General features: G+C 36.6%; 2 protein-coding genes and 1 long non-coding RNA gene across 3 annotated transcripts in view; 1 reads left to right on the top strand and 2 right to left on the bottom strand.

The window, feature by feature from the left end:
- Positions 1-58: 58 nt before the first annotated feature.
- Positions 59-10,137, bottom strand: chpt1 (choline phosphotransferase 1). Its single transcript, XM_055190449.2, has 8 exons — positions 9,714-10,137; positions 4,349-4,496; positions 3,522-3,663; positions 3,358-3,442; positions 2,894-3,025; positions 2,648-2,806; positions 1,598-1,723; positions 59-1,507 (listed from the first exon to the last, which is right to left on the bottom strand). Exons 1-8 carry the CDS (start codon positions 9,951-9,953, stop codon positions 1,391-1,393), a joined length of 1,149 nt encoding a protein of 382 aa, XP_055046424.2. The 5' UTR covers positions 9,954-10,137; the 3' UTR covers positions 59-1,390.
- A 1,786-nt stretch (positions 10,138-11,923) lies between these two features.
- The window catches only part of mybpc1 (myosin binding protein C1), a 50,744-nt gene continuing 35,846 nt past the window's right edge, over positions 11,924-26,821 (bottom strand). The window contains exons 23-32 of the mRNA XM_073868067.1: positions 25,011-25,199; positions 24,190-24,324; positions 23,931-24,098; positions 23,682-23,770; positions 23,409-23,601; positions 22,968-23,107; positions 20,662-20,821; positions 19,169-19,305; positions 18,520-18,706; positions 11,924-12,656 (exon numbers count right to left, since the gene is read on the bottom strand). Coding sequence (XP_073724168.1) covers positions 12,553-12,656; positions 18,520-18,706; positions 19,169-19,305; positions 20,662-20,821; positions 22,968-23,107; positions 23,409-23,601; positions 23,682-23,770; positions 23,931-24,098; positions 24,190-24,324; positions 25,011-25,199 — 1,502 coding nt within the window. The 3' untranslated portion in view covers positions 11,924-12,552. The remainder of the gene's footprint in view (positions 12,657-18,519; positions 18,707-19,168; positions 19,306-20,661; positions 20,822-22,967; positions 23,108-23,408; positions 23,602-23,681; positions 23,771-23,930; positions 24,099-24,189; positions 24,325-25,010; positions 25,200-26,821) is intronic.
- LOC141363982 (uncharacterized) lies at positions 15,906-17,761 on the top strand. Its single transcript, XR_012369716.1, has 3 exons — positions 15,906-16,045; positions 16,126-17,400; positions 17,442-17,761. It is a non-coding gene; the product is annotated as an uncharacterized lncRNA (long non-coding RNA).

The following is a 26,821-nucleotide window of genomic DNA, read 5'->3' as shown; positions in this document are numbered from 1 at the left end:
GCCCTTTAACTTTTAAACTTTTATAGTATCAAAACACAAGAAACCAGACTTAACACTGTTCTCTATTCAAATCACACAAAATTTATTTGTTTAATTAGCCCTTTGGGAGGAGATGATTCAAAGCAGGCAGAGCTGTCAGTTAGCGTATCACGAAACAGTCACGAAAGATCACCGCCTCCTTAACATCACCTTAAAACACGCAGTGGCAGCCCATTCGTAGGAAGTACAGATATACAACCAGGAAGTCGGAGCAAACTGCAATTAAGTGATTGGAAAAGGGGTGGAGCTGTTCTAAAAAGAGGCGTGTCTGTTTTTACACACAACCATAATCCTTGACAATTAAATGCAATTAATATTTTCAACAGGCTTGAATTTCACACATTCAGTCGTAATGAAATAAATTACGTACACTGTAATCACTGGACAATCACAAAAAGTCTCTTTGTCATTTTAAAAGCTACAATGGCTGTTTGGCATTTTTTGTGTATGCTTTACGTCATATAAAGTCTAACAGTATCTACAAATAGGAAAAAAACCACTGAAAAAAGGTAAAATAGGTTTTGTGGGGTAAACCATGGGCAGTTTTTACTTCTCTTTCACTTTACGTAGGATCTTTAATGTCCTCAATACTTGCTTTTGTTGAACTTCTAATATATCATATACATTATAAAATGTTTTACTTTTGTAAAGCACAAACCTAAATGAATCATTGATACTGTATGATAAATGATTTTGTTTAAAGCAACAGTACATTAATTGCTATTAATTGATGCCCAAATGACACTTGTAGCCTTCGTTTGTATTGTTAAAAATTGTGACAATATGATCAAACCCAAAAACAATTATTGATACTATTGTATAAACTTTACGAAAAAGTTTTTTTTGACAGAAGCTCTAATTAAAACAATACTTCAACCAAACAAGCTTGACAGATGAACTGCGAACACTTGTTGGTTTCACTATGTTTACTGTAAATCTAAAAAACGTTTTGATAAAAAATTTGCCAATTAAAAACTTGTTATTTAACATGATTGGATATCTCACAATTAATGATTTTTTTTTTGAGGCAATACAAAACTTGGCTAAGCCCCCTTTGGCCCAGGAAGCCACATTTTGTAGGTTTCGTTTAGCGTCTAAACTCTTTTCGTTTTCATCCAGTGAGATACAGTCCAGCGTGATTAACAAAAATTAAACAATGTGCTGGTTGTACTCGAATGTTCCAGTCAAACCTGGCAAAACAATGCAGATTTTTTTCCCTTATTTAGTCTGTGGTAGTGACGCTGTCAAGGCCATTAAGGTTTTGGTTTGTGGTGCTTTCCTGCTCTTGATTAAGAAGCGGGATGACATCATCATCCTTAGATCCCGCTTCCTCCTCCCGCCGGGCAAATTGTCAGTCTTTATGGGTGTGGCCCTGCGGGGCGATGCTGAAAACCCGGATTCGTAGATGGGAGGCGATTTGCAGGCATAAACTTGTGCAGTAACGCACCAGATCCAGCATGGACAGCACCTGAACATCACAGAAGAGAGACGAGACGGATTGACTTATCATATATGGATCGTAAAAGCGAATGTTAAATCTAAATGGCTAAAATCTCACCAAGGCAATCCACAAGACAATGTACTCATCAATGAAGCTGTTAAAGTACTGGTTGAGGAAGAGGAGTCCAGGACCAATAAAGGCTGTGTCATGAAGATGAAGTTCACTTTTGGTCATGTGGGCCACCTGTGAAATACAGCATGTTACTCATATTATGGATAACTGTTAAAGGGAAATTCCACTTTTTTTAAATATGCTAATTTTCCAGCTCTCCTAGAGTTAAACATCTGATTTTTACCGTTTTGGAATCCATTCAGCCAATCTGCGGGTCTGGCGGTACCACTTTTAGCATAGCTTAGCATAATCCATTGAATCTGATTAGACCATTAGCATCGCGCTAAAAAATAACCAAACAGTTTTAATATTTTTCCTATTTAAAGATTGACTCTTCTGTAGTTACATTGTGTACTAAGACTGAAGGAAAATGAAAAGTTACGATTTTCTAGGCAGATATGGCTAGGACTATACTCTCATTCTGACATAAAAATCAAGGACTTTGCTGCTGTAACATGGCGGCAGCCATTACGCAGCAGCCGAAAGATAGTCCCCAGCTATTGAAAGTTACTTAGGGGACTATTTTCGACTCCTTCGTAATATCATTGCGCCTCCTGCAGCCATGTTACAGCAGCAAAGTCCTTGATTATTACACCAGAATGAGAGTATAGCTCCTAGCCATATCTGCCCAGAAAATCGCAACCCTCAACTTTCTTTCAGTCCTAGTACACGGTGCAACTACAGAAGAGTCAAGCTCCAAATAGGAAAAACATCAAAACTCTTTGGTTATTTTTAAGCGTGATGCTAATGGTCTAATCAGGTTCAGTGGATTATGCTAAGCTATGCTGGGGGTGTTGGCGCCAGACCCGGAGATCAGCTGAATGGATTACAAAATGGTGCAGGTTAGATGTTTAACTCTAGGAGAGCTAAAAAAATTGGTACTTCTTTTTTTAAAAAGTGGAATGTCCCTTAAATGAACTTACGACTGGATAACAATAGCTTTTAATGAATTTAAAGTCCCTATGCTATTTTCATATAGGTACCAGCACCACCTACCACTAGCTTATTGGAAATCTTGGCAATCACCATACCAAAGGTAAGGATATAGAGGCAGGGATGGTGCTCAAAAAGCTGACTGGAGGACTTCTTAAAGATGATGAAGGCCAGGGTAAGAATGAGACCAATGTGTAGACCAGGAGACAATACACTGGTATCCTGAGGAAAGACATGGACTATTAATATCAACAGTCGGACACCGAATGCCCTGTTAGCTAAAAGCATGCGTTGCTGCTACGCACTTACTGCAACAGTTGAGCCGTTTTTGCCCACACCACCATTGAGAATGACGTAGAAGTAGCAATAGGTTGAATACAGGAATCCGCCAATGATGCCGAGAATCGGAAGGGTTTGCAGATTTACTCCGATCACGGGCAGCTGGGTGAAAAAGATTTGGATGACCCTTATTTTGGCTTACATGCTTTATAAAATAAGAGGGGCTGATGTTGACATCATCTGCTTTTTTTGCCAAATCATGTCTATGGGTGACTGATTATTTACCCATATTTACATTTTCATTGTTTGTTTGACTTCTAAAGGAAGCAGAGAGTAAACTAAAAGGTCTACGTAAAGAACAAACTTCAGCCATTGATGTATTATACATGGTTGGCAGTTTTGATTGACACCTGTCAAGGACTTAATTTAGGGAGATCAACAGTGAGCACTATCTATTATTACAGTCTATATTTTAAGAAGGTTAAGTGCCGTACCATAGTTTGCCAAAGACTCACACCTCCGAAAGCTGTCATCAGGTACATGATTATAATAGCAATCTGGACCTCCGTCACGTCAACCCTGCAGAAATATGAAATTGTATCGTTGAATAAAAACATCAACATTTAACTTTACATCGGCTCAATTCATTCGTACTCACAATCCGAAGCGCAGAGTTCCAGACACGTATGTTTGCCAGTGCGCGCAAAAAAACATGAACATGCCCACAAAGCCAGAAAAAAACATCCAGTTAGGGGAAGTGCCGATCCCGCAGGATATACACGTTCCCACGGCGACAAACACTGTGGAGACAGCAATACGATTACAGTGGTGTTAATATTACTATATATACAGACCCATATAAGAAAAGTCATCTAAATGCATGAAAGATGAATTGGATAAACCACCATTGTGAATATTTTAGACCTGAATACAACCCGAATTCTGAATTTCATCATTTGCAGTGATTCTAGTTCAACTTTAGTGATTTTGCAACTTTTTACTGCGGCTTGTACAAAAAAGTTATTTGTGGAGTTGTTTCCCAAAAAAAGCTTGCATGCACTTAGAGGGTTTTGCAGAGAAAGACAATCAAATTTGTTAAATACCAATGAAATGACCAAACTGACATTGGTGAAAATAAGACCATTCAATTACTGACTAATACTGAATTTTCATTGCCATTAAAGTGAAATTAAACATTAGAGCCTGATAAAAATGGTGATTTACAAGAAAATATGTGATGTCAGACACACTTATATGGTTTTGCACCTGAATGCCCTTAAATGTCAAAAACAGCCTTGACAATTAAATCATCAGCTAGTGAAAAACATAAGCCTAATCTCCCACAGATCGCTCTTTTCACTGAAGTTTCAGTCACTTTAGTACTTTAAATACATAATGCCAAGTATGAGGGCAGTAATACCCATCCTTTCTACCTTTAAAAGCAGCTCTAAATATGTGATATGTAAGGTTGGAGACTGATTATACCTGTGGAGACAGCATCACAGCCATGGTCAAAGAGCTCCCCAAGAGCCGAGCTGCTGTTGGTCCGTCTGGCCTGCTTGCCGTCAATGGCATCCAGTGACTGGTAAATGAAAAGGCCTAAAGCACTAAGAATAAAAGCCCAGCCTGGAGCCTAAAAAGGAGTAAATATATAGTGAGTTTAAGAGATTATTATGGTACTTGTTGAATGTTAATATCTTTAACTGAACCATGGTTAATTTTCGTAAGGGATTCTCCACACGGCTCATATGAAAATATGCTCATTTTCCAGCTCCCCTAGAGTAACATTTGATTTTTACCGTTTTGGAATCCATTCAGCCGATGTCCGGGTCCGGCGGTACCACTTTCAGCACAGCCCAGCACAATCCACTGAATCCGATTAGACCATTAGCATAGGCAGATATGGCTAGGAACTATACTCTCACCCTAGTGCAACAATCAAGGACTTTGCTGCTGCAACATGAAAGTAACCTAAAGTGGACTATTTTCGGGCAGTGCGTAATATCACTACGCCTGCTGCAGCCATGTTATGGAGCAAAGTCCTTGATTATTAAGCCAGAATGAGAGTATAGTTTCTAGCCATAACTGCATAGAAAATCGCAACTTTTAATTTTCCGTCAGTCTCAGTACAAGATGTAACTACAGAAGAGTCAAGTTTTAAATAGGAAAAATATCAAAACTCTTTGGTTATTTTTAGCACGATGCTAATGGTCTAATCAGATTCAATGGATTATGCTAAGCTATGCTAAAAGTGGTAGCGCCAGACCCGGAGATCAGCCGAATGGACTCCAAAACTGTAAAAATCAAATGTTTGGACCTGGATAATGAGCATATTTTCAAAAAAAGCAGAGTGTCCCTTTAAGCTAGTTAATTTTAGTTTGTAAAGTTTTAAATATCAATACTTTCCTTACAAAAATCGCATCGATTGCCATCAGTTGGCCTTTATTAAAGAAGTAGTTTACTCAAAAAATAGTCCCAATTGACTTGACCATAGTCATTTTTATTCATACTATGAAAATTCAATGGGCCCTGTTTTTTGTATGGACTACTCCCTTAACCCAATGGAGCCGTGTGGATGACTTCTGTGAAGGATGTATGGACTTTTTTGGGCTTCAAATCAGAAGCACCATTTACTACCATTATAAAGCTTGCAACAGCCAGGACATTCTCCAACACAACTCCGATTGTGTTCGTCCAAAAAAGACAATCGTGTACATCAAGAATGGTTTGAGGGCGAGTTAATCATGCGATAATTTTCATCCCTTTTAAGCCATAAATGCCATTTTAACCAATAACCATACTTGCAAATCATCCTCAAACAGCTTAATGGAAAAACAACTCATTTTTATCCGCCTCATTACACTCCCAAATATGACAAGCATACAGTCATGTCATAAGACCTATGTACGCTAACAATGCTTAAGCCTAACTCGATGACGAAAGCCTTTTGAAAACACTTTACCCAGTTCTTCAAGTTTGACTGGGCTTAAAGCCAAGAAGCATTTTACCATAGAGTCAAATTAGAAGGGAATTAGTAGCAATTCTCTAGTCACATGTAAATACTGTCAAATCTGTATCTTTTAGTTTTTTCATAGTTTAAGTAGATGAATCTCTTCTGCAAGGAGAGAAAACAAAAGCGTAGACAAAACTTTGACCTCTAACTGTTGATATGAATGTGTTCCTGGTAGCTTTGTGTGAGATAGCAAAAACCTATCAGAAACTTTTTCACAAAAGGAGACGGTTATCTTGTTTGCTTTCATAGATACTATATCTACACTATGTTCTTTCCCTTAGAGAGGCATCATTTTAAAAATTTGACGAACTTAATGCAGACACATTATTAGTCAACTAAAATAAAGTTGCTACACATATGAATTGATTTTAGGAGAGCACTTGCATAATTATTTGCTTTAAATATCGGGCTCTTAACTTTCATATTCGGACCCTTTCTTATCTACTATACTTTCACTTTGTATCTTTCTGTATAACCTGAACGTTCAAATTAGACTGGAAATATATATTGTAATATGCATTACTAGGCCTGTCACTATAGCTACTTTTCATAAGTCGGTTAATTGCCCCAGAAATAATGGCGATAGTCGATATTATTTTCTTTTTTAAAGGCCATTTTATGTCGATATAGTCATGATCGCTACATGCCAATGCATTATATTATAAATGAAAGGGAAATATAAGTATTTTATACCTTACTCTATTTATACAATTTAGTATAAAACTATAGTAAATGAGGATGCAATAGAGTGCTGCAAGGATGATGAATTTTCGTATGCCAGCCCAGAAATTTGCAGGACACTGGTTCCCTCACAAAAAGGGCCATTCATTTTTCCCATAGACTTTTGGATTATCACAAAAAATAAGCTCTGTGTTTATCAAAAGTTAAATACACTTACACATTTGTCCAACAAGTTAATCTTTAACAGTTGAATGCAAAATGTATGACATTTGTTGTAGTTATGCAGCTGAAATGAACATTAAACATTAACAAGTCTTTGTCTTTACAGAATAAAACTATAAAATAACAGCCTCATGCAAAGCATTCTGGGAAACCAGAAATTCTGATAAACTTTTTTTGTTTATTCCTTCAGATTTTGGTTCCCAGAATGCTTTGCATGAGTGTGTTATATTAGTTTTATACCACGGGTCTGTTGAATACTGTATTCTGATTGGTTGAGAAATGTCCTGTGGGTATGCATTATTTTTTGATAACCGCACACCTAACTTGTCAAATGTCTTAAAAATAGGCACCAGAGCAATGTTTGTGTTAACCGTGGTATAATTGACTCCGGTCCTTTGAATTATTTGAAAATAATTCGCACTCTGCTTCGCGTCGTGCCGCATTACCACCTTGGGTGTGCATTATTTTCTTATAATTCAATGGCCCGTCATCAATAATTCCTTACTTATTCTGAAAAAAATAAAGACTTAATCTGAATGTTAAATGTTAATTTAACTAAGACAGTAAATAACATACATTTAAATCTACAGTAAGTTACTGGCAAACAGCTGCCAGTAGTACTGTAATTTCTACAGAAATTATTAACAGTGCGTTTACTAGAAAACAGTCAAAATTTGACTTCAAAATCATAAGAGTTGTGTTTATCTGTGAAGTTTTTTTGAACAAAACGTGCAAGTGTACATAAACTTTTGTTAAACACAAAGCTTATTTTTTGCAATAATCCAAAAGGCTATGGGAAAAATGTATGGGCTTTTTTGCGTGGGAACCAGTATCCCACTAACTTCCAGGTTAGCCTACAAAAATATGCCATCCCTGCAGCAGTCTATAGAGTTTAGCGTAAGGCTGGGTATTGGCAAGGGCCTCATGATACAATACGTATCACGATACATGTGTCATGATACAATACAATACGTTGCATGTTGTGATACATTGCAATACTTTCTATTTTTTTATCAAAAAGGTAAAAAAATAGAGCTGAATTTTTTTTACACTTTTTTTAAAGCCAAATTTCTTCCACACGTCAGCTTTGAAAGCTGCAGGTTTTTTTATTTTCTGCCACTTTCTCGCTCCCGCTAACTTCTGAGACATTGGCTGTTTATTAGGGATGCACCGATATGGAAATTTTGGCCGATACCGATAACTGATAACTCTTTATATTTGGGGGCCGATAACCTATATATATATATATATATATATATATGCCGATAAATATTCATATTAATTTCACAATGAAAAACTCGCAGACCGCGGACATCTTGGCCTGGCTTGCGCTAGACTAGCATACTCTTCTTAAGCCCGCAACATGTGTCATCTTCGTGCTATGTCACAGAAAGCACCAATCAAAACTCCACATGGCCAGCAATGAGTAAGTGAAGTGGTTCAACAAACCAAAATAATCCATCATTTATCGTCTTTCATTTATCGGCCTAATTTTGCTATCAGACCGATAACCGATAATATTAAAAATAAGCAGTTATCGGCCGATAATGATATGTCGGACGATATATCGTGCATCCCTACTGTTTATGACAGACAACTGGACAGCGACAACTACAGCAGCGGCAGAGGAGGTTGTTTGACGCACACAGAGGGATTTGATGGGTTTTCAAAAATATCGACAGTAGAGATGGAAATATCGATACACTATCGTGGAAAAATTATCACGATAGTTAGCTGTATCGATATTTTTGCACAGCCCTAGCATAGCGGTCATGAATAACCAATATTATGTTGTGAAGTGCTATGAAATGATACATGCTATTAAAATATACTATTTGTTTAGCCAATGCCAGAGACTTTGATCTCTGTATGTGTGAAACCAAAAATGAGGCTAATGGTAGGGCAAACCACTTACCATTAGGTCTGTGAGTTTAGCCACTTTGCAAACGGCAATGAGAAATTATGCTTCGAAAGTCATCTGCATAAGTAATGCGTAGTAATCGAAATTGCGGTATAAGTGGTTGCTTGATGAAATCTTTGCCTGGATGCATTGATTATAGTATGTGCATGAAATATTAATAGTAATGTAAATGAAAAGAGCATATTTGGTTCTTTGCTGTCAATTGATTAAGAATAGCATGCTTATGAACAAATTCAGAGCGTTACTAAAAAACCCCGGGCCATTACACTATCAGATGAGTCTGTTTCTGGGTAAAAGTTCAATATAAGCACCCGTTATCTGTTTTTTATAAAGGCAACAGGTGCCTTAAAGTTATGCATTCAGCAATCCCCAGAACAGTATGGAGTAATAAACAGCATGATTTGGACTTTGTACGTGGACTATAGTCTGTGATTCTCGAAATACAACACACACGCTGACCTGAGGTCACAGTGATCTCCAGAATGAGATAGAAAGGCACCAAACAAACAGACAAACTGTTTGTTCCTGGATTTCTGTAGCTTAACTGGTAGCACGCTGAGTTAGCAACACAAACGTCATGGTTTCGTTTCCAGACATCATTGTGCTTTTCTATCATTTGGGTTTAAATGCATTACGTAATCCAGAGTTTCACATTAAAAGATACGCCACAAGGTTTTGCCTTCAATCATAAGTACGTCATAGCGTTCCTGCTGCTCAGTTGGTACAGTATTGCGTTAGCAACGCAAAGGTCAAGTGTTCAAATCCCAGAAAAGTGTAGATTATACAGGGGTATCTTTTAGGATAAAATATTCTGACAAATGCATTAATGCAAATGTTGTGCACGTACTTAAGCCACAATACCGTTACGGTTACTTAAAACGACTCGCTTCAGCACCACCGAAAGCAATGCGATCCAAAATATGTTTATTTATATATCTGACGCGCCAGGGCATTTAAATAGACCGCAAAGCATCACCTGTCAATCAAGCGCGATAAGTTTCGCCTCCACTCACCTCCTCCGTGGCCGTAGGACAGTAATACACGAGAATGACCGTCGTGACGATATTCACGATGAGTCCGATGATGGTCAGCGTGTTGGGCGCGACCCACGTCGGGATTTGCTGGACCAACCAGTTCCAGTATATCTGACAGGGCGGCTCGAGGAGCGAGCGACCAGACGCGCTGTACTTGTGTTCCTCCAGACGCTTGAGCTGGACGCCTGACAGCGGCCCCGGGCACGCGCACTGTGGCATTATAATCGCTCTTTTGGCAGGGTCGAGGCAATGTTTTGGTCCGTGTCGCCCAGTGTACACCAGAATCGGGTCATTCGCGCGCGGCGGTTACGTGTGGAGAGTCATTTTGATAAGCGGAACCGACAGTCTCCTCCGTCCCTCATAGTTGAGTGCAGATAAACGGAGACGGGCAGGAAACTGAGCTCCGGAAGAGCGCACTGACCGGGAAATTTGAAAGCCTGCAAGAGCGCGCCTGACCAGCAGGGGCGTTTATAGGCTGACCCACATGAAAAATACTGTACACTGTAAAAAAATTACTTTGCTGCCTTAAATTTTTCGTTAAATCAACTCAGATTTACAAGTCATGCCAACAGAAATCAGTTGTCGTCACAACTTATAAAATATAGTTGAGAAAAGTCAACCTAATTTTATAAGTTATAACTTATAAGCTAACTACAGGCGAGTTGTTATAACTTATAACTATTATTTATCTTGACTAGAGATGAGTTATAAGTTATAACTCATCTCTAGTCAAGATAAATAATAGTAAGTTGAAATGACTTGTAAATCCTAGTTGATTCAACTAAAAATTTTAAGGCAACAACGTATTTTTTTAGAGTGTATTTTAACTTGCTGCACTAAAATGATTAAGTTTAACTCTTTAGACTTGATTTTCAGGTGTTTATTCAGTGTGCCTTATTTTGATTGTTTGATCAGCATTTTTATTGTTTTGAACCATGTGATCTGGTTATGAAGGGGTTAAACAACTTGAATTAATAGTCAATTTCATTTCTTTTTTTTTTTTTACTAGTAATGAGTTGGTTGGAATAAAAAAAGTTAAACGGGCTTACGTTCTTACAACTATTTTTTATAAATTATAGCAACTTCTAACAAGTCAAATAAGTTGAAATTACTTATTAATTCAAGTTGTTTAAACCTAAAAATTTAATTGCAAAAATGATTTTTTTTTACTTTGTATTGTACAATTCATAGATATATATTTAGTATTTTTAAACCTAATAATAGTAAATAATAAAGTATTTTACAGTGCTTACTTCAGTTTTTCACTATGCTACAGAATACTGTAGATACATTAATTATCATAACATACTACCTATACCAGTTTAAATTTCGTTTTTTATGGAAATTAAACCCACAAATTGACCATAAAACATAATAGTTTTACCAATCGTAATGAAAACAGTACTGTACTGTTACTATAATAAAACCATGGTAAAAAAATATTGTTGCACTTAAATGTTTAAACAACTTGAATTAATAAGTTATTTCAACATTTTTGGCTATTTAACTTAAAAGTTGCCATAAATTATAAAAAACAAAGCCCATTTAACTTATTTTTTATATCAACTTCTCACTAGTCAAGAAAGTAAAAATGATTTGTTTAAGTCAAGTTGTTTAAACTTAAAATTTTAAGTGCAACAATGATTTATTTTTACAGTGTAGGTTTTTAAGCAGGTTTTGATTGACACCTTTCAAATAGTGACTCGGTTATCCCAATTTATCCCTTATTTTGGCATTTTTGCCCAGAAAGTATAACAATACATGCTAGTGTGTGGTTTTATAAGTGAGGAACAAATGTTTACCTGTTTAAGCAGGATAATAGTTCAACTCTTCTGTTTTGTTTTCATTGACTGATTTTACAAATTTGTAAAGAAATTTGGATTTTTGGTTACATACCAGGGGTCTCATTTATAAAACTGTGCGTAGGATCCTTACTAAAGTCTACATATGCACAAAAGCCAAAAATGGCATATGCAAAAAAAATTTAGACTTAAAAAACAAAACAATGTCCCTTTATAAGTCACAGATCACCTGCAAGTGTGCGTAGATGAATCATCCTCAGATGGTTCATGTACGCACACCTTTTTATAGATTACAACCTTTGTGGGGGAACTTGCACGCTTTATAAATGAGACCCCTGGCCTCAAACCACTGTCATTCACATCTTTGCATATAAAACAAAACAAGTGTTTCTTCATACAGATACATTTATTAAACCCAGCCATGCTAAATGTAACATGTACGTATTGTCAAGACACATCATCTTCTGCAACATCTCCCATCTGACATCAGAATCAGATCTACAGTAAGTGACTGTTGAATTGCACAGAGAAGTCCCAATACATTCATCACAGAATGAAGATAAGGGGTTGCAAAAACTTGGGGGAGAAAAAAAATCAAACAGACGAGACGAGATAAAGGAAAAAACAGAATCAACAAAGTCTATACGTGTGCTGTATTTGATCCACCCTTCTCTTTAAAACCCAGAAAGAAAAAAAACATTAATTAACCACATCGCTAAAACTGTGCTGTATCTGAATGCTCTATGTTTTTCAAACAATAAAATGCCAATGTGTGATACATTTTGAAGCTAAACCCAATTTACTATAGGCATGCATTTGAGATTCAATGGCACTTCTTAAAACACATCTTATGATACCGCAGTGACAGACAGAATTGGTGATAAAAATACTTTTTTATGATAATTATAGTTCCATGTCTGAACACAGCAGACCATGCCTGAATTTAGACACATTGTCGGTGCCATTATTGGTAGTAGTGACAGGGAATTCTGGGTAATCATTGTGTGAATCAGCCATCAATTGGATCCTTTCTTCTCTGACCCAGAGGACTCAATCATGTACTTATTAATGAGGTGTAAGGGGACGCCTCGCTTCATCAGCTCATAGAATGTAAAACCTCCTGAAAGAGGAAAGAAATGAAGCAGATGAGAGAAAAGATACAAAGAAAATTATTTTGTTGGTTTGGAAGACAAAAACAGAGACCGTAAAAGCTCAGTCAGTGCACAGCAGGCCAAATCAGCGCGAACCTTGTCAGTTGTCAAAAATATAAATTTGTTCTTCACAACATATGCAGAAATTAAAGAAGAAAAGAGGAAGAGACATAAAAACAGACAGGGGAGGGAAAGATGAGAATGAAATCGGGACAGATTGTTCGGCAGGCGCAGCGCAGTGAGTGCATTCATATCTCTGCAGGCCTTTTGAGAAATGGAAGTCATTTCACTATAGATAAAACATTTACGTTGAGCTTGATGTTTTAAAGGTCACCTAATATGAGAAATTTGCATGTGTGTCCCCTGCCCATTCCTTTTTTTAAATCCCCGTAAAAACCTTGTCTCATGGGACAAGCTGTTTTGGAACATGCGTTTTCTGTGCAAACTGATGTCACTTTACGCAGGCCCCGCCCACAACCCTTAAAAACCACAGTTGGGTCATAATTTCAAAATGTTTTGGTATAGATAACAGTAAAGCGAGAGGGAAGCCGCAGTTCATTGGCATTTAACTCTTTCACCGCCATTGACATGTTATTTTGTCAATTACGAAAAAACAGCCTCCCTGCCAATGACGAGTTATTTCTGCTTTTATGCACTAGGTGGCGCACTTACCCAATTTATAAAACAGTAAAGCATCCACTGATCCAAAAACAGTAAAAACTTTTGAATTTGAACTTTTGAATAATTTAGAATTTGACAAAAGTCCTTTACAAAAATGCAATGATCTCAGCTTTTTGTTCCAAATTTTGTCTTTTTCTAAAAAGCCTACCCATATTTGAGAGGTGATAAAAAGAGAACAAATGACGATAGGATGAAACTTTTTTCTTTAAAGCAGATGGTCTATTCTTTCATTTGATATATTGTATGTTTATAAATTTAAAATTTCAACATGGTATAATAAAATTGGACCTGAAACTTCATATGCACATTCTGGGGACACCTGCGACTAAGATTACATCTTTAAAAAATTGACATATTACGTGACCTTTTACCATCTTTGTTTGAAATGTAAAATTACAGTTACTTGCTGTATGTGGACAAATTATTTTTATATTTATTTATTTATTTTTGCAAAATCATTTCCAACAGCTGAATTTGAAAACATTATTCTAGGGTTTAGTGGTTTTGAGGAGATGGTTTTGAACACCTTTTTATGTACCGTACTTTCCGGACTATAAGCCGCATCGGAGTATAAGCCGCATCATTCAAAAATGTGTCATTAAGACGAAATAACATATATAAGTCACAGTGGACTATACGTCGCGTTTATTTAGAAAATTATTTCACAAAATCCAAGCCGAAGAACAGACATTTAATCTGGAAAGGCAAGTTATTCAACTGAACAATAGCAGACACAACAGCAGGCTGAATAGATGTCTGTAAGTTAAAAGTAATATTATCAGTTATTTAAATGATAAACCATAGTATACAGAACTTACCTGGAAGATTGAATAGGCTAAATTAACTAAACAAGCCAACTAGCGTGAAGTTTGCATACTCGTCATTCCACATTACTGAATCTATTGAATTACAAAAATACAAAAGCAGCATATAGCGGACTCTCGCGGCTGTAGACGGTAATGTTGTCTCTTGCCTCATAAATGTCAAAATTAATTCATACTGACTTACAAGGCGCTCCTGACTATAAGACGCAGCACCAGCCAAGATATGAAAAAAACGCGGCTTATAGACCGAAAAATATGGTACTAGTTCATAAATTATTATGTTGTCTTTATAAATATCATTCAAGACTGTGGTGCTTCATATGCAATATCAGCCTAACTTAAACTCGCTTTGGAAAAAGCATGCAAAGTACACATTCTGAGCAATTCCCTTATAGGATCTCGTACAAGCTTGGAGTTCCTGTGAAATATTTACGATTCTGAAATAAAATAGTTGTATTGTAGCGTCACACACGAGCAAAGAGCGAAAGCAGAATTATTGGCAACCAAGGGATGCAGAATGAATGAGAATATAAGCTTCATATGCCCGAAACCATATGAAAGCTTACCTTGAATGAGAACAACACAGTAACTATTCCTGTGTGATGGCTATAGGGGAGAAAAGAAGATAAGGATTAAAACCAAAGTTTACATGAGGGAGTTATGTAAGCCTTGAGGGTACATCGCTGACTTAGTCATTACAGATTTAACATGACAGAGTTAAAGGGTATACCACAGAAAACATGAGAGACTGTGATGCAATACAACATGATGCAATATGCAAATATTTGGTGTCAAATCTAGTGCTTTCTACCGACCTTAACAAAATGTGCTTAATGTATGTAATGGGAATGACTATGAAAAAGATACACTTAATGTGCTGTGGTGCATTATGGGATTTGTGGTACAACGATGAGATGGGATTGCTTTGGAAATTTGCAACAGCATGCAGCAAATCCAAAGTGTGCCAGTTATGTCTGGTGAAATATCAACATATTGATATGATCCCATCTTGCTGTGAAAGATCACAGCTGTATAAACGGTATAACTCACAGGAGACAGAAAAACATTCTGAAAATAAAACAACACAATAGTCAGTTCGTATTATATGGATAAACTGGAGACTAAAGGACTTGGTTGGTTTCTATACTTTCATCGATAAACAATACACATTGTAAAGTATAATGATTAACTGATAGCAGATTACAGTACATTCATGAATATTAAAATACAGTTAGGTCGGAGTACAAATCTATGTTAAATCCAAAAATATACAAAGTTTTAGGATTTAAAAAACTGTGAAACAAAGAGATGCACGTTTTAAAAAAGATTTGTATGGAAAATAGTAAATGTTTGTGCTGCCTTAAAATTGAGAGTTAATTAAACTTAAACATATTAGTAATTATATTATTGTTATTTATTGTAATTAATATTTTTAAGTTGAATTAACTCAATTAACTCAAAATTTTAAGGCAGCACAAACACTTAACTTTTTATGTTGAACAAACAAAATGATTACAGTGCATGATAAAGAAATATTTGTAGATCATAAATCATATGTAAGCGAATGTTTGACATTGGAAATGTGTATTCTTCTATAGCCTACAGAAGGTCAGATTTAATTGCTTCCATTGAAGAACACAAGATGCTTCTTGAAATATTTTATTTATTTTAATAAATGAAGCAGTCACACTGTCAAAGAAACGTCTAAAAATGGTCCCTGGTTGTCACTGGGTGGTACCCTTTCAAAAAGTACATCTTGCACCTAAAGAGTACATATTAGTTAGTACCTAGAGTACCTATTAGTACCTCAGAGGTACATATTGGTACCAAAAGTACATATTAGTACCTCAGAGGTACATATTGGTACCAAGAGTACCTATTAGTACCTCAAATGTACATATTGGTACCAAGAGTACTTATTAGTACCTCAGAGGTACATATTTGGTACGAAGAGTACCTATTAGTACCTCAGAGCTACATATTGGTACCAAGAGAACCTATTAGTACCTCAAATGTACATATTGGTACCAAGAGTACTTATTAGTACCTAAGCGGTACATATTTGGTACGAAGAGTACCTATTAGTACCCCAGAGCTACATATTGGTACCAAGAGTACCTATTAGTACCTCAAATGTACATGTTGTACCAATAGTACTTATTAGTACCTCAGAGGTACATATTTGGTACGAAGAGTACCTATTAGTACCTCAGAGCTACATATTGGTACCAAGAGTACTTATTAGTACCTCAGAGGTACATATTGGTACGAAGAGTTCAAGATGCTTCTTGAAATATTTTATTTATAATTTTAATAAATGAAGCAGTCACACTTTTAAAAAATGTCTAAAAATAGTCCCTAGTTGTCACTGGGGCGGTACCCTTTCAAAAAGTACACCTTGCACCTAAAGAGTACATATGAGTTAGTACCAAGAGTACCTATTAATACCTCAGAGGTACATATTGGTACCAAAAGTACCTATTAGTACCTTAGAGGTACATATTGGTACCAAGAGTGTCAGAGGTACATATTTGGTATAGTTTATATTGGTACCTCAGAGTTACATATTGGTACCTCAGAGGTACATATTGGTACCAAGAGTACCTATTAGTACCTCAAATGTACATATTGGTACCAAGAGTACTTATTAGTACCTCAGAGGTACATATTTGGTACGAAGAGTACCTATTAGTACCTCAGAGCTACATATTGGTACCAAGAGTACTTATTAGTACCTCAGAGGTACATATTGGTACGAAGAGTTCAAGATGCTTCTTGAAATATTTTATTTATAATTTTAATAAATGAAGCAGTCACACTTTTAAAAAATGTCTAAAAATAGTCCCTAGTTGTCACTGGGGCGGTACCCTTTCAAAAAGTACACCTTGCACCTAAAGAGTACATATTAGTTATTACCAAGAGTACCTATTAGTACCTCAGAGGTACATATTGGTACCAAGAGTGTCAGAGGTACATATTTGGTATAGTTTATATAGGTACCTCAGAGGTACATATTGGTACCAAGAGTACCTATTAGTACCTCAAATGTACATATTGGTACCAAGAGTACTTATTAGTACCTCAGAGGTACATATTTGGTACGAAGAGTACCTATTAGTACCCCAGAGGTAAATATTGGTACCAAGAGTACCTATTAGTACCTCAAATGTACATATTGGTACCAAGAGTACTTATTAGTACCTCAGAGGTACATATTTGGTACAAAGAGTACCTATTAGTACCTCAGAGCTACATATTGGTACCAAGAGTACTTATTAGTACCTCAGAGGTACATATTGGTACGAAGAGTTCAAGATGCTTCCTGGAAATATTTTATTTATAATTTTAATAAATGAAGCAGTCACACTTTTAAAAAATGTCTAAAAATAGTCCCTAGTTGTCACTGGGGCGGTACCCTTTCAAAAAGTACACCTTGCACCTAAAGAGTACATATTAGTTAGTACCAAGAGTACCTATTAGTACCTCAGAGGTACATATTGGTACCAAGCGTGTCAGAGGTACATATTTGGTATAGTTTATATTGGTACCTCAGAGTTACATATTGGTACCTTAGAGGTACATATTGGTACCTCAGAGTTACATATTGGTACCTTAGAGGTACATATTGGTACCTCAGAGGTACATATTGGTACCTCAGAGTTACGTATTGGTACCAAGAGTACTTATTAGTACCTCAGAGGTACATATTTGGTACGAAGAGTACCTATTAGTACACCAGAGGTACATATTGGTACCAAGAGTACCTATTAGTACCTCAGAGCTACATATTGGTACCTCAGAGGTACATATTGGTACCAAGAGGACCTATTAGTACCTCAGAGGTACATATTGGTACCAAGAGTACCTATTAGTACCTCAGAGCTACATATTGGTATCAAGAGTACCTATTAGTACCTCAGAGGTACATATTGGTACCAAGAGTACCTATTAGTACCTCAGATCTACATATTGATATCAAGAGTACCTATTAGTACCTCAGAGTTACATACTAGTACAAAGAGTACCTATTAGTACCTCAGAGCTACATATTGGTACCAAGAGTTTATATTAGTACCTTAGAGTAACATATTTGGTATGTATACATATCTAAACCTAAATGGTACATGTTACTTATTTCTTGTTTCCAGACAACACAGTGTATTAAATGTAAGATCAACAGTGATATTACGCATTATAAATGAAAGTCGGGTGTAATCCGGCCAAATAAAATTTTTATCACTATATATTGTCTTGTTGGAGCTCATGCTATTGTTCCTAGGATGATGTATGCATATCTAAATATGACGATTTTAGTCCATAGACTAACCTTTGACCTCTAGTTTGCATTCCACCTGAGCCTCTCCGAGGTCATTGACTGCCCTGCAGGCGTACACGCCTCCATCAAATGGGCCTGGTTTGCGGATCTCAAGCGTGCACACGCCCTGATTGGCGAACATGCGGTAACGTGGGTCGTCTAAAATGATGATCCTGTTTTTCATCCAGGTCACTTTAGGCTGGATGGAGAAGGAGATACAAGAAGATACAAACAATTAAGTATTTGTAATAGCACATGCATAAGCTCTGTAAAATGATGATGTCCCTCACGTTCTTTTATGTTGAGATCACATGTGTGTCTATGTATATAGTCAAAGATTGTAGACAGCAGGTGCTCCTAAACCCACTGCGGTTTTTGCAGCTGGTCACAAAGAACCGACTACAAGTGTAAAGCCGTGAGCACATGGTTGGTGTCCAAAAGAATGAAAGACTTGAAAGCGAGAGCGTGATACATGCAGCAGACCCTTTGCCTTGTTTAGATGTGAATAACTCTCTCTGTACAAGGTTATTAACCATATAGGATATATATTATATATGCATGCTTTCGTACCCAACATCTCATGATAATGCCGACTTACCTTTTAGAGGAAGCATTTGATAACACAAAACACCTTTTGTAGTGTTTTCTGTGAGTAACCTACCCTAGGGTTAGCACGCACGCTGCAGTTGAGGGATGCGTTGTACCCGGCAATAGCGCAGGTGTCAATGAGCGGCTGAGTGAAATTGGGTGCCTCGCTGAAGTCGTGGTCATTGTACTGTGGGTTTTTCAGCTGCAGGCCTGATCGAGAAAGCAAGGGAAAGAGGAGGATGAAGAGTGAGATTTATCATGGAAAGCCTTTGAGGCTTGTTAAAGTCAAAGCTTTTACACCAGGGGCCTCGTTTCTAAAATACTGCATAGAAACTGTCCTAAAATTACGATAATTTCTCGAAGTGCATACCTGTGTTTTAAAGAAAGAATGTACGCAAAGAAAATGCGCGTACGCCTCAATTTCACATGTGAAATCGATAAAGCGCAAATGATCTTGAAATTGTGTGCCTTTAAATGATGCCTAATAATGTCATTGATATATAGAAAAGTAAGTAACTGTGTCAATGTTAAAATGGTTTCGAGGACAAGCATAAAACCTTTATTTACACCTGTATGTAGCATCATCCCCTTGTTATCCGATCAACCAAAACGCAGGGCCTTAGACAAGTTATTTCACAGAAATGCACATGTACTTTATCTGTCAACAAGTAACATTTTATTAGTGGTTTCCAAAACAAATAATCTCACTTTTTTCATGTTTAAGTGCTATAATTGGGTCCCCAGTGCTTCTATCAACCTAGAAAATATGAAAAAGAGGTAACGCTTTAGATTACAGTCCGGAAAGTACTGGGTAAGTACAGCGAATTTACAGCGTATGTTTCTGTAATTATAGTTTTCTTATGAAGTACGTACGTGTAATTATAAGGGAACAATTTATAATATTTGGGGAATAAAGGGGTAACAACCAGGAAAAATACAAATAACACATGCAGTAAAGTACTGCGCAAGTACAGCGAATTTACAGCATACATTTCTGTAATTATAGTGTACTTATAAAGTATATACGTGTAATTTTAAGGGAACAATTTATAATATTTTGAGAACAAAGGCCACTTTAATTTACAGCCCGCAGATGTTGTATTTACTCTGTAACTACGTGAAACAAGGGGGTAACAAGTGCCACTTTAATTTACAGCCCGCAGTATTCTGTAACTACGTGAAACAAGGGGGTAAAATTTTTTGACTTAGACTGTAACAACACAAAACAATGGTATATTTACACAGTAGAATATCGCCCGTTATCTGAACTATCTGACCACGGCACTGTCATTTAGTGCATTTAATTTGCATTTTAAAGGACACACCTTAAAAACGACACATTTCTGCTCACACCAACAAAGTGGCAATTTTAACATGTTATAATAAATGATCTATATGGTATTTTGAGCTTGATCTTCACATACAGACTCTGGGGACACCAAACATTTATTTGACATCTGAAAAAAGTCTTGTGAAATGTCTCCTTTAAAACTACCATGCAGTAAATAGTAAATAGATTTTAAAGCAGATAACCTACAAAGGCACAAAAACATAGCTGATGGTTACCTTCTTTCAAGATCTTAGCGCTGTTTTTAGTAGGTGTGGGATTTTCACTTAATCCAACCATGTTCTCAGAGTAGATCCTGAAGAAATACTCATTACCCACCACCAGATCCGAGACGACAACGCAGGTACGATGGTAGTGCTCCAAACATGTGTACCACTCCTGTGACAAATACACACAGTTTTACAAAATTAGTGAAATGTCAAAGACGTCAATTGTTTGCTTACTGGGATAGCGATATTTTATTTTCGCTAACCCTTAAACCTGGCGACTTTATCAAATTAATGCTTTTTATCGCTTTTTTACTATATTTGAGAGGACATTTTCAAAAATTGTGACCCTGGACCACAAAACCAGTCAGAAGAGTCAGAGAGATTTATACATTATCTAAAATCTCAAAAAATAGCTCTTCATTGAGGTATGGTTTGTAAGGACAGGACAATGGGTCTCATTCACTAATCACACATATTTGTTAGTGAAATATGCGTTCGGACATTTTAACTAACAAAAACGTTTATACAAAAATGTATTCTAAATATTTGCAACAATGCAAGAACAACCCAGACCACACGTACGCAAAATAATCATGAACAAGGAAAAAGAACCCTATAATATATATCTGTTTTATATATATTTTCGTTGTTCATGATTATTGCGTACGTGTGGTCTAAGTTGTTCCAACGTTCTTGCATTCACTTAAAACAAATTTTAGTATGAAAGTTTTTGTTGAATCATGATTTTTTTAGTCAAAGGTCACGTTCTTCCTGATCCCATTTTTTAAACCCTAGTTAATGTGTAATGTTGCTATAATAGCATAAATAATACCTGTAAAATGATAAAGCTCAAAGTTCACTGCCAGGTGATATATTTTCTTTAACAGAATTCGAAAGCCTACAGCGAACGGCCGGTTTAGACTACAGCCCTGTACTTCCCGCTTTAATGATGTCACTAGAACAGTTTTTTGACTAAACTCCGCCCACAGGAATACGTCAGTTGCCAGCTAAGCTAACGGCAAGCTAAGCTGCTATCGAATTACAACACACTAAACAAACTACACAATCAGAACTAGATACGTATTTCTGAAGGAGGTACTTAATAGAACAAGGAAGACATTTTGTTTTGAGGCCAGTGAAAACAGCGCTATACAGATAAGTAAATTGTGTGAAAAATACCGTGTTTTTTTACACGTGAAACATGAACACATGTTATATTGCCCACTGTAAACACAATCAAAGCTTCAAAAACATAGAAAGAACGGGACCTTTAAAATGAATTTTTGCGTACGCATGCTTAGTGAATGAGACCCAATATTTGGCTGAGATATGAAAATCTGGAAAAAAATTAAAATATTGGGAAAATCGCCTTTAAAGTTGTTCAAATGTAGTCCTTAGCAACAAATATTACTAATGATAAATACATTTTTGATATATTTATGGTAGGAAATTTACAAAATATCTTCATGGAACATGATTTTTACTAGTGATGCACCGATGTATCGGCCGCCGATATTTATCGGCCGATTTTTGATGAATTTGAAACCATCGGCATATCGGCAATAGCACGAGAAAGGCCGATACCGATTGTTTATTAATTAACTGCATAAAGAAATCCATTATATGTACAAAACGAGTTAATGTTGTTAATAAAATAAATGCTGAATAGCAAAAACCACCTTTGAAGGTTGTCATGCTGTCTTATTATATTTGTTTTAGCGTAATTTGTGCCTCTCTTATTATGTTGGTCAGTTGAATGTTAATTAGATCCAATCCATGTTCAGTAAAAATAATTTGATGCAGAAATAAACTAGCAAATAGACCAACTGTATAGTATTGTATACAAGTGTTTTATAACGGCATCGGTATCGGCCAGAAGTTGTCTGTTTAAATCGGTATCGGCCCAAAAAAATCCTATCGGTGCATCCCTAATTTTTACTTAATCTTAATGATTTTTGGCATAAAAAATGTATAATGTATTGTTGGCTATTGTTACAAATATAGTACCCGTGCGACTTATGACTGATTTTGTGGTCCAGGGTCAGAATTTAGCTCTAATAAATATAGTTAAACTTGTATGTACACATTTTTCAGTAAACTCAGTATATACTTCAGTATATATATATATATATAGATATAGATATATATATATATATATATATATATATATATATATATATATATATATATATATATATATATATATATATATATATATATATATATACACATATATACATATATACATATTATCCTATCCAAATGTAGGCAGCGTTAGATAAATATATCGCAATAAAGGTGATCGATCTTCAGACCATGGTTTTTTTATCAGCTTTCTGGATGGTGTAGCCTGTTATAGCTGCATTGCCGTTGTCCTTTGGTGGGCTCCAGTCCAATGCTACATTATTTCCCCAGACTTCCTCTATCTTTACAGCCTGTGGTGGTCCTGGAAGGTCTGGAAACCAGAAGAATATTCAACCTGTCATCATTGGTAACATTGCAAAGTAGAAAAAAACATACTTTGCCATAATGATAAGCATGACAATAGTAAAATGGGATTTATGATGGGGATTATTATTAGTCACCGGTATGAGAATGCAAATACAAGCTTTATTGTAATAAGGGTAATTTGGGTCACTTGGGAGAAGGTGGTGCTGTAAGGTTCATGATAAGTCTTAAAATATTAACTTGAAATTAAGGCATTCATTTATTTGGGACTAAGAAACCAAAACCCAGAAGTGCGCCTTTAAACTAACCGACTATCTGGATTTCCACCGTGGCCGAGTCGACATGCTTGTCCACCTGTACGGTCAGTTCGTATTTCCCAGAATGCTTGCGCTCTGCCTTGCGGATGAACAAGATGGTGTCGCAGTCCGAGTTGCGGATGCTGACGGTTTGTTCAATTGGCTGACCCTCCTTCAACCAGGTTACCTTTGGCCTTGGTTTTCCCTAGAAAGAAGACCAAGCGGTTTCAGGTTTTCTGACTTTTGTGATGAATTTTATTTCATTACATTGATATATTGACTTACAACGAATGGCACAACAAGATTGACCACTTCACCAACTTTCCGAACGTAAGTCTGCTTTAAGTGTCGGGGTATGCGGATCTTAGGGGGCTCTGCCGAATGCAAAAAGAGAAATTTTAACGCGAATAAACATTATAGATGATCGTGTTCTGAAATCAAACCTCCAGTTGAAATGCCCAAACAAACAGAGCATTATAGTGCCACATTTGAAGTCATGTTTTAAATGTATTTTTAAAGGCAATGGCTGCTTACCAATGACCTCTTTCACCATTATAGCATGTTGGGTGGTTTTGGGTGGACTGGCACCAGCCTTATTTATAGCCTTTACACGCACGAAGATCCTGGCATCCACCTGCAGACCAGTTATAGTGTACCTTGTTTTATCTGTAAGCTCTTTATTAGAAAGTATCCACTCGTCACCTGCAAAATAAACCACAAACATATGCACGAATGAATAATGCATGAACACTTGTATGGACTATAGCATGTATATTTTAATAAAAAGTCTTACTTCCTTCAAGGCAGTATTCAATCTGGTACCCATCAAGACCAGCAGCACCAATATTTTCTGGAGGCCTCCACTTGACGGTCACTGTAGTGTCTGTGACATCATCCACCACCAAACAAGTGGGCTCGCTGGTCACAGCTAAGGAGAGTTGAGGTAGTTAAGTCAATATTTCTAGTTAATATTTTGTATTTTAATAACTTTTATAATCTATATTAAAATTGTATCAGCACAGTTTGAGGATAAAGTTGAAGATGAACATGAATCCTAAATTCTCAGTATTATATGTCGCCCCTTTGATGGCATAAATTCTCAAAAAGAAAAAAAATTACACCTTTGTGCTTAAAGGGTGCATATTGGTAGCGTATAGGATGTATTGGTACCTTAAATGGTACATATTAGGATACCATCCCAGTGAACTTATTCAAGTGTGTCTGCATTTGCTGTAGCTTTCATGCATCTATTGCATATATTATTTTGATTTATTGCCACACATGTACCCACAGACAGACAGAGACTGTACCTGATCTCATAACACTATAATCCCTGGATGATTTGGCAGCCATTATAAAGCCAGACTCGGCATCTTCTAAATCTTATGACTGTCCTGTAGAGGTCAGGCCAAATGTTTTGGATTCTGCTTTAAGCCCGCAACACCTGTTGCTTTGCAACCTGAAAGGCTCTGTGCGTTTTTAACTGGCCTAACGGGATATGCTTAAAGTGTATCACTCCGAATGTTGTGTTACATAATAGTCACTATTGTGACAACTGATTCAAAGGCACGCAAAATCCCATCGACTCAATACTGGAGCTCTTCGTAAACTCACCCAGGGGAGTGAAAGGTTTGGAAGGTTCGCTGGGTCTGGAGACGCCGATGGCGTTCACCGCGAAGATCCGAGCCTCGTACGGCACACCTTCAATCATCTTTTTGGGCTCGAAGGTGGTCTCTTTGCAAAGGTCAAAGTTCAGCCTCATCCACCGGGAACTTTGTTTCTTCTTGCGCTCAATGAAATATCCTGAGGAACATTAACATTACGTTTAATGCAAAGTGAAAGTTTTACATGTAACAATCAGGCATCTTTAAAGGTGCAGTGTGTAAATTTTAGCGGCATCTAGTGGTAAGGTTGCGAATTGCAACCACGGCTTAGTCCACTGCCCACCCCTCGCTTTTGAAACACACAGAGAAGCTACGGTAGCCGCAACCGGACAAACATGTCATTATCGGAGACAACTTAGTAAAAAAAATTGTCCGTTAAGGGCTTCTGAAGAAACATGGCGGCACAAAATGGCGACTTCCATGTAAGGGGACCCTTGGGGTATGTAGATATAAAGGTCTCGTTTTAAGGTAATAAACACATAACGGTTCATTATGAAAGGTCTTTATTACACCACTGATGTTATAGTTTTGTATATTATTTTGCATTTCTGTCAAGAGATCCTTCTAGAAATTACACACTGCACCTTTAAAAGTGTCTCACTGACATTTTTAATTTACTGACAGGTTTGTGCGATTGTTATGCATACGTTTGTTATGTCTGGAGAGTTTTTCTGTAGTAATTTAACAAGTCAGCAAGTGTGTGATTAAGACAGATTTTATAAGTTGTGCAGTGAAATCCAGCCTTTAAAGTCTGTGTAAAGTCATTTCAGACACGTTACAAAGACTGCGAACTATCAAAAACTTTTCAAAATATGTGTTTGTTGCGTCATGTGAACCATGTGCATCATGTGTTTTGTCAAAATAAGTGCCTGCTGCACACGCGTTAAAATTGTTTATGATAAAAGAGACGCTCACGTTCACAAAATACACGCAAGACACTCCCTTAACAGTAAACTTTGATTACGCATGAGATTATGCGATTATCCTGCAAACGCGAGCGTCTCTTTTATCATAAACCCTTTAGACGCATCTGCAGCAGACACTTATTTTGACAAGAGACGTGATGCACATAGGATCACTCGACGCGCAGAACACATATTTTGAAAAAAGTAACCACGCAAATGACGAGCTACATACATGTTGTGACGAACTTCTCATCGAGCTCTCTCGAAAAAAAAGTCACCGGCCGCCACTGTCCACAAGTAGGCGTGGTTCGGTGTCAAAAGCGTTTGTGAGCAGATAAAACTGCCTATTTTTTCAGGAAAATTAATTAATTTTATTTATAATAACTTTAATCATTAACCATTTTTTAATCATTCAAATTTGCTGGGTGGTTAATAACACAATTTTGTGATAAAAACATTTAATATTGGACTTTACTGTAGATAAATATTTGTTGCCTTAAAACTTTGTCAAATTTTACTTGTGTTGAAAATCAAGTTTTTAAATGTTTGTATGTCTATGTGGTGTTTTAAATATACTTTAAAACCAACCATTTGAAAATTCATAATTCAACGCAATTGTCGGTTTTCAAAGACACATCTTGAAATCGCTCTGTACATCGCAAATATGTTGTAACCAATCACAACAACGTGTTGGCCGTTTGGATAAGGTAGTCAATGCTGGTGTGATAAGTGGTGTGGGCGGAGTCTAAATATTCATTTGCATATTCATGTATCCATATATATTAAAAGTGCTAAGGTGTAAAGCTTTTTTAAAGCTATTTTAATGCATAAATAAATTATTTTTACAGGGAAAACT

This window comes from Misgurnus anguillicaudatus, chromosome 1 (genome assembly GCF_027580225.2).
Source record: "Misgurnus anguillicaudatus chromosome 1, ASM2758022v2, whole genome shotgun sequence".
Classification (NCBI taxonomy): Eukaryota; Metazoa; Chordata; class Actinopteri; order Cypriniformes; family Cobitidae; genus Misgurnus; species Misgurnus anguillicaudatus.
The sequence above is the reverse complement of the archived record's forward strand: the minus strand, read 5'-3'. Positions and strand labels throughout refer to the sequence as shown.

Excerpts from the sequence above, each read along its gene's own strand:
- chpt1 (XM_055190449.2), bottom strand. The coding sequence starts at position 9,953 with ATGCCACAGTGCGCGTGCCCGGGGCCGCTGTCAGGCGTCCAGCTCAAG. Across the intron at positions 3,026-3,357 it reads TGAGTCTTTGGCAAACTATG|CTGCCCGTGATCGGAGTAAA; the intron begins GTACGGCACTTA and ends TTTTTCACCCAG. Across the intron at positions 1,508-1,597 it reads TTGTCTTGTGGATTGCCTTG|GTGCTGTCCATGCTGGATCT; the intron begins GTGAGATTTTAG and ends TGTGATGTTCAG.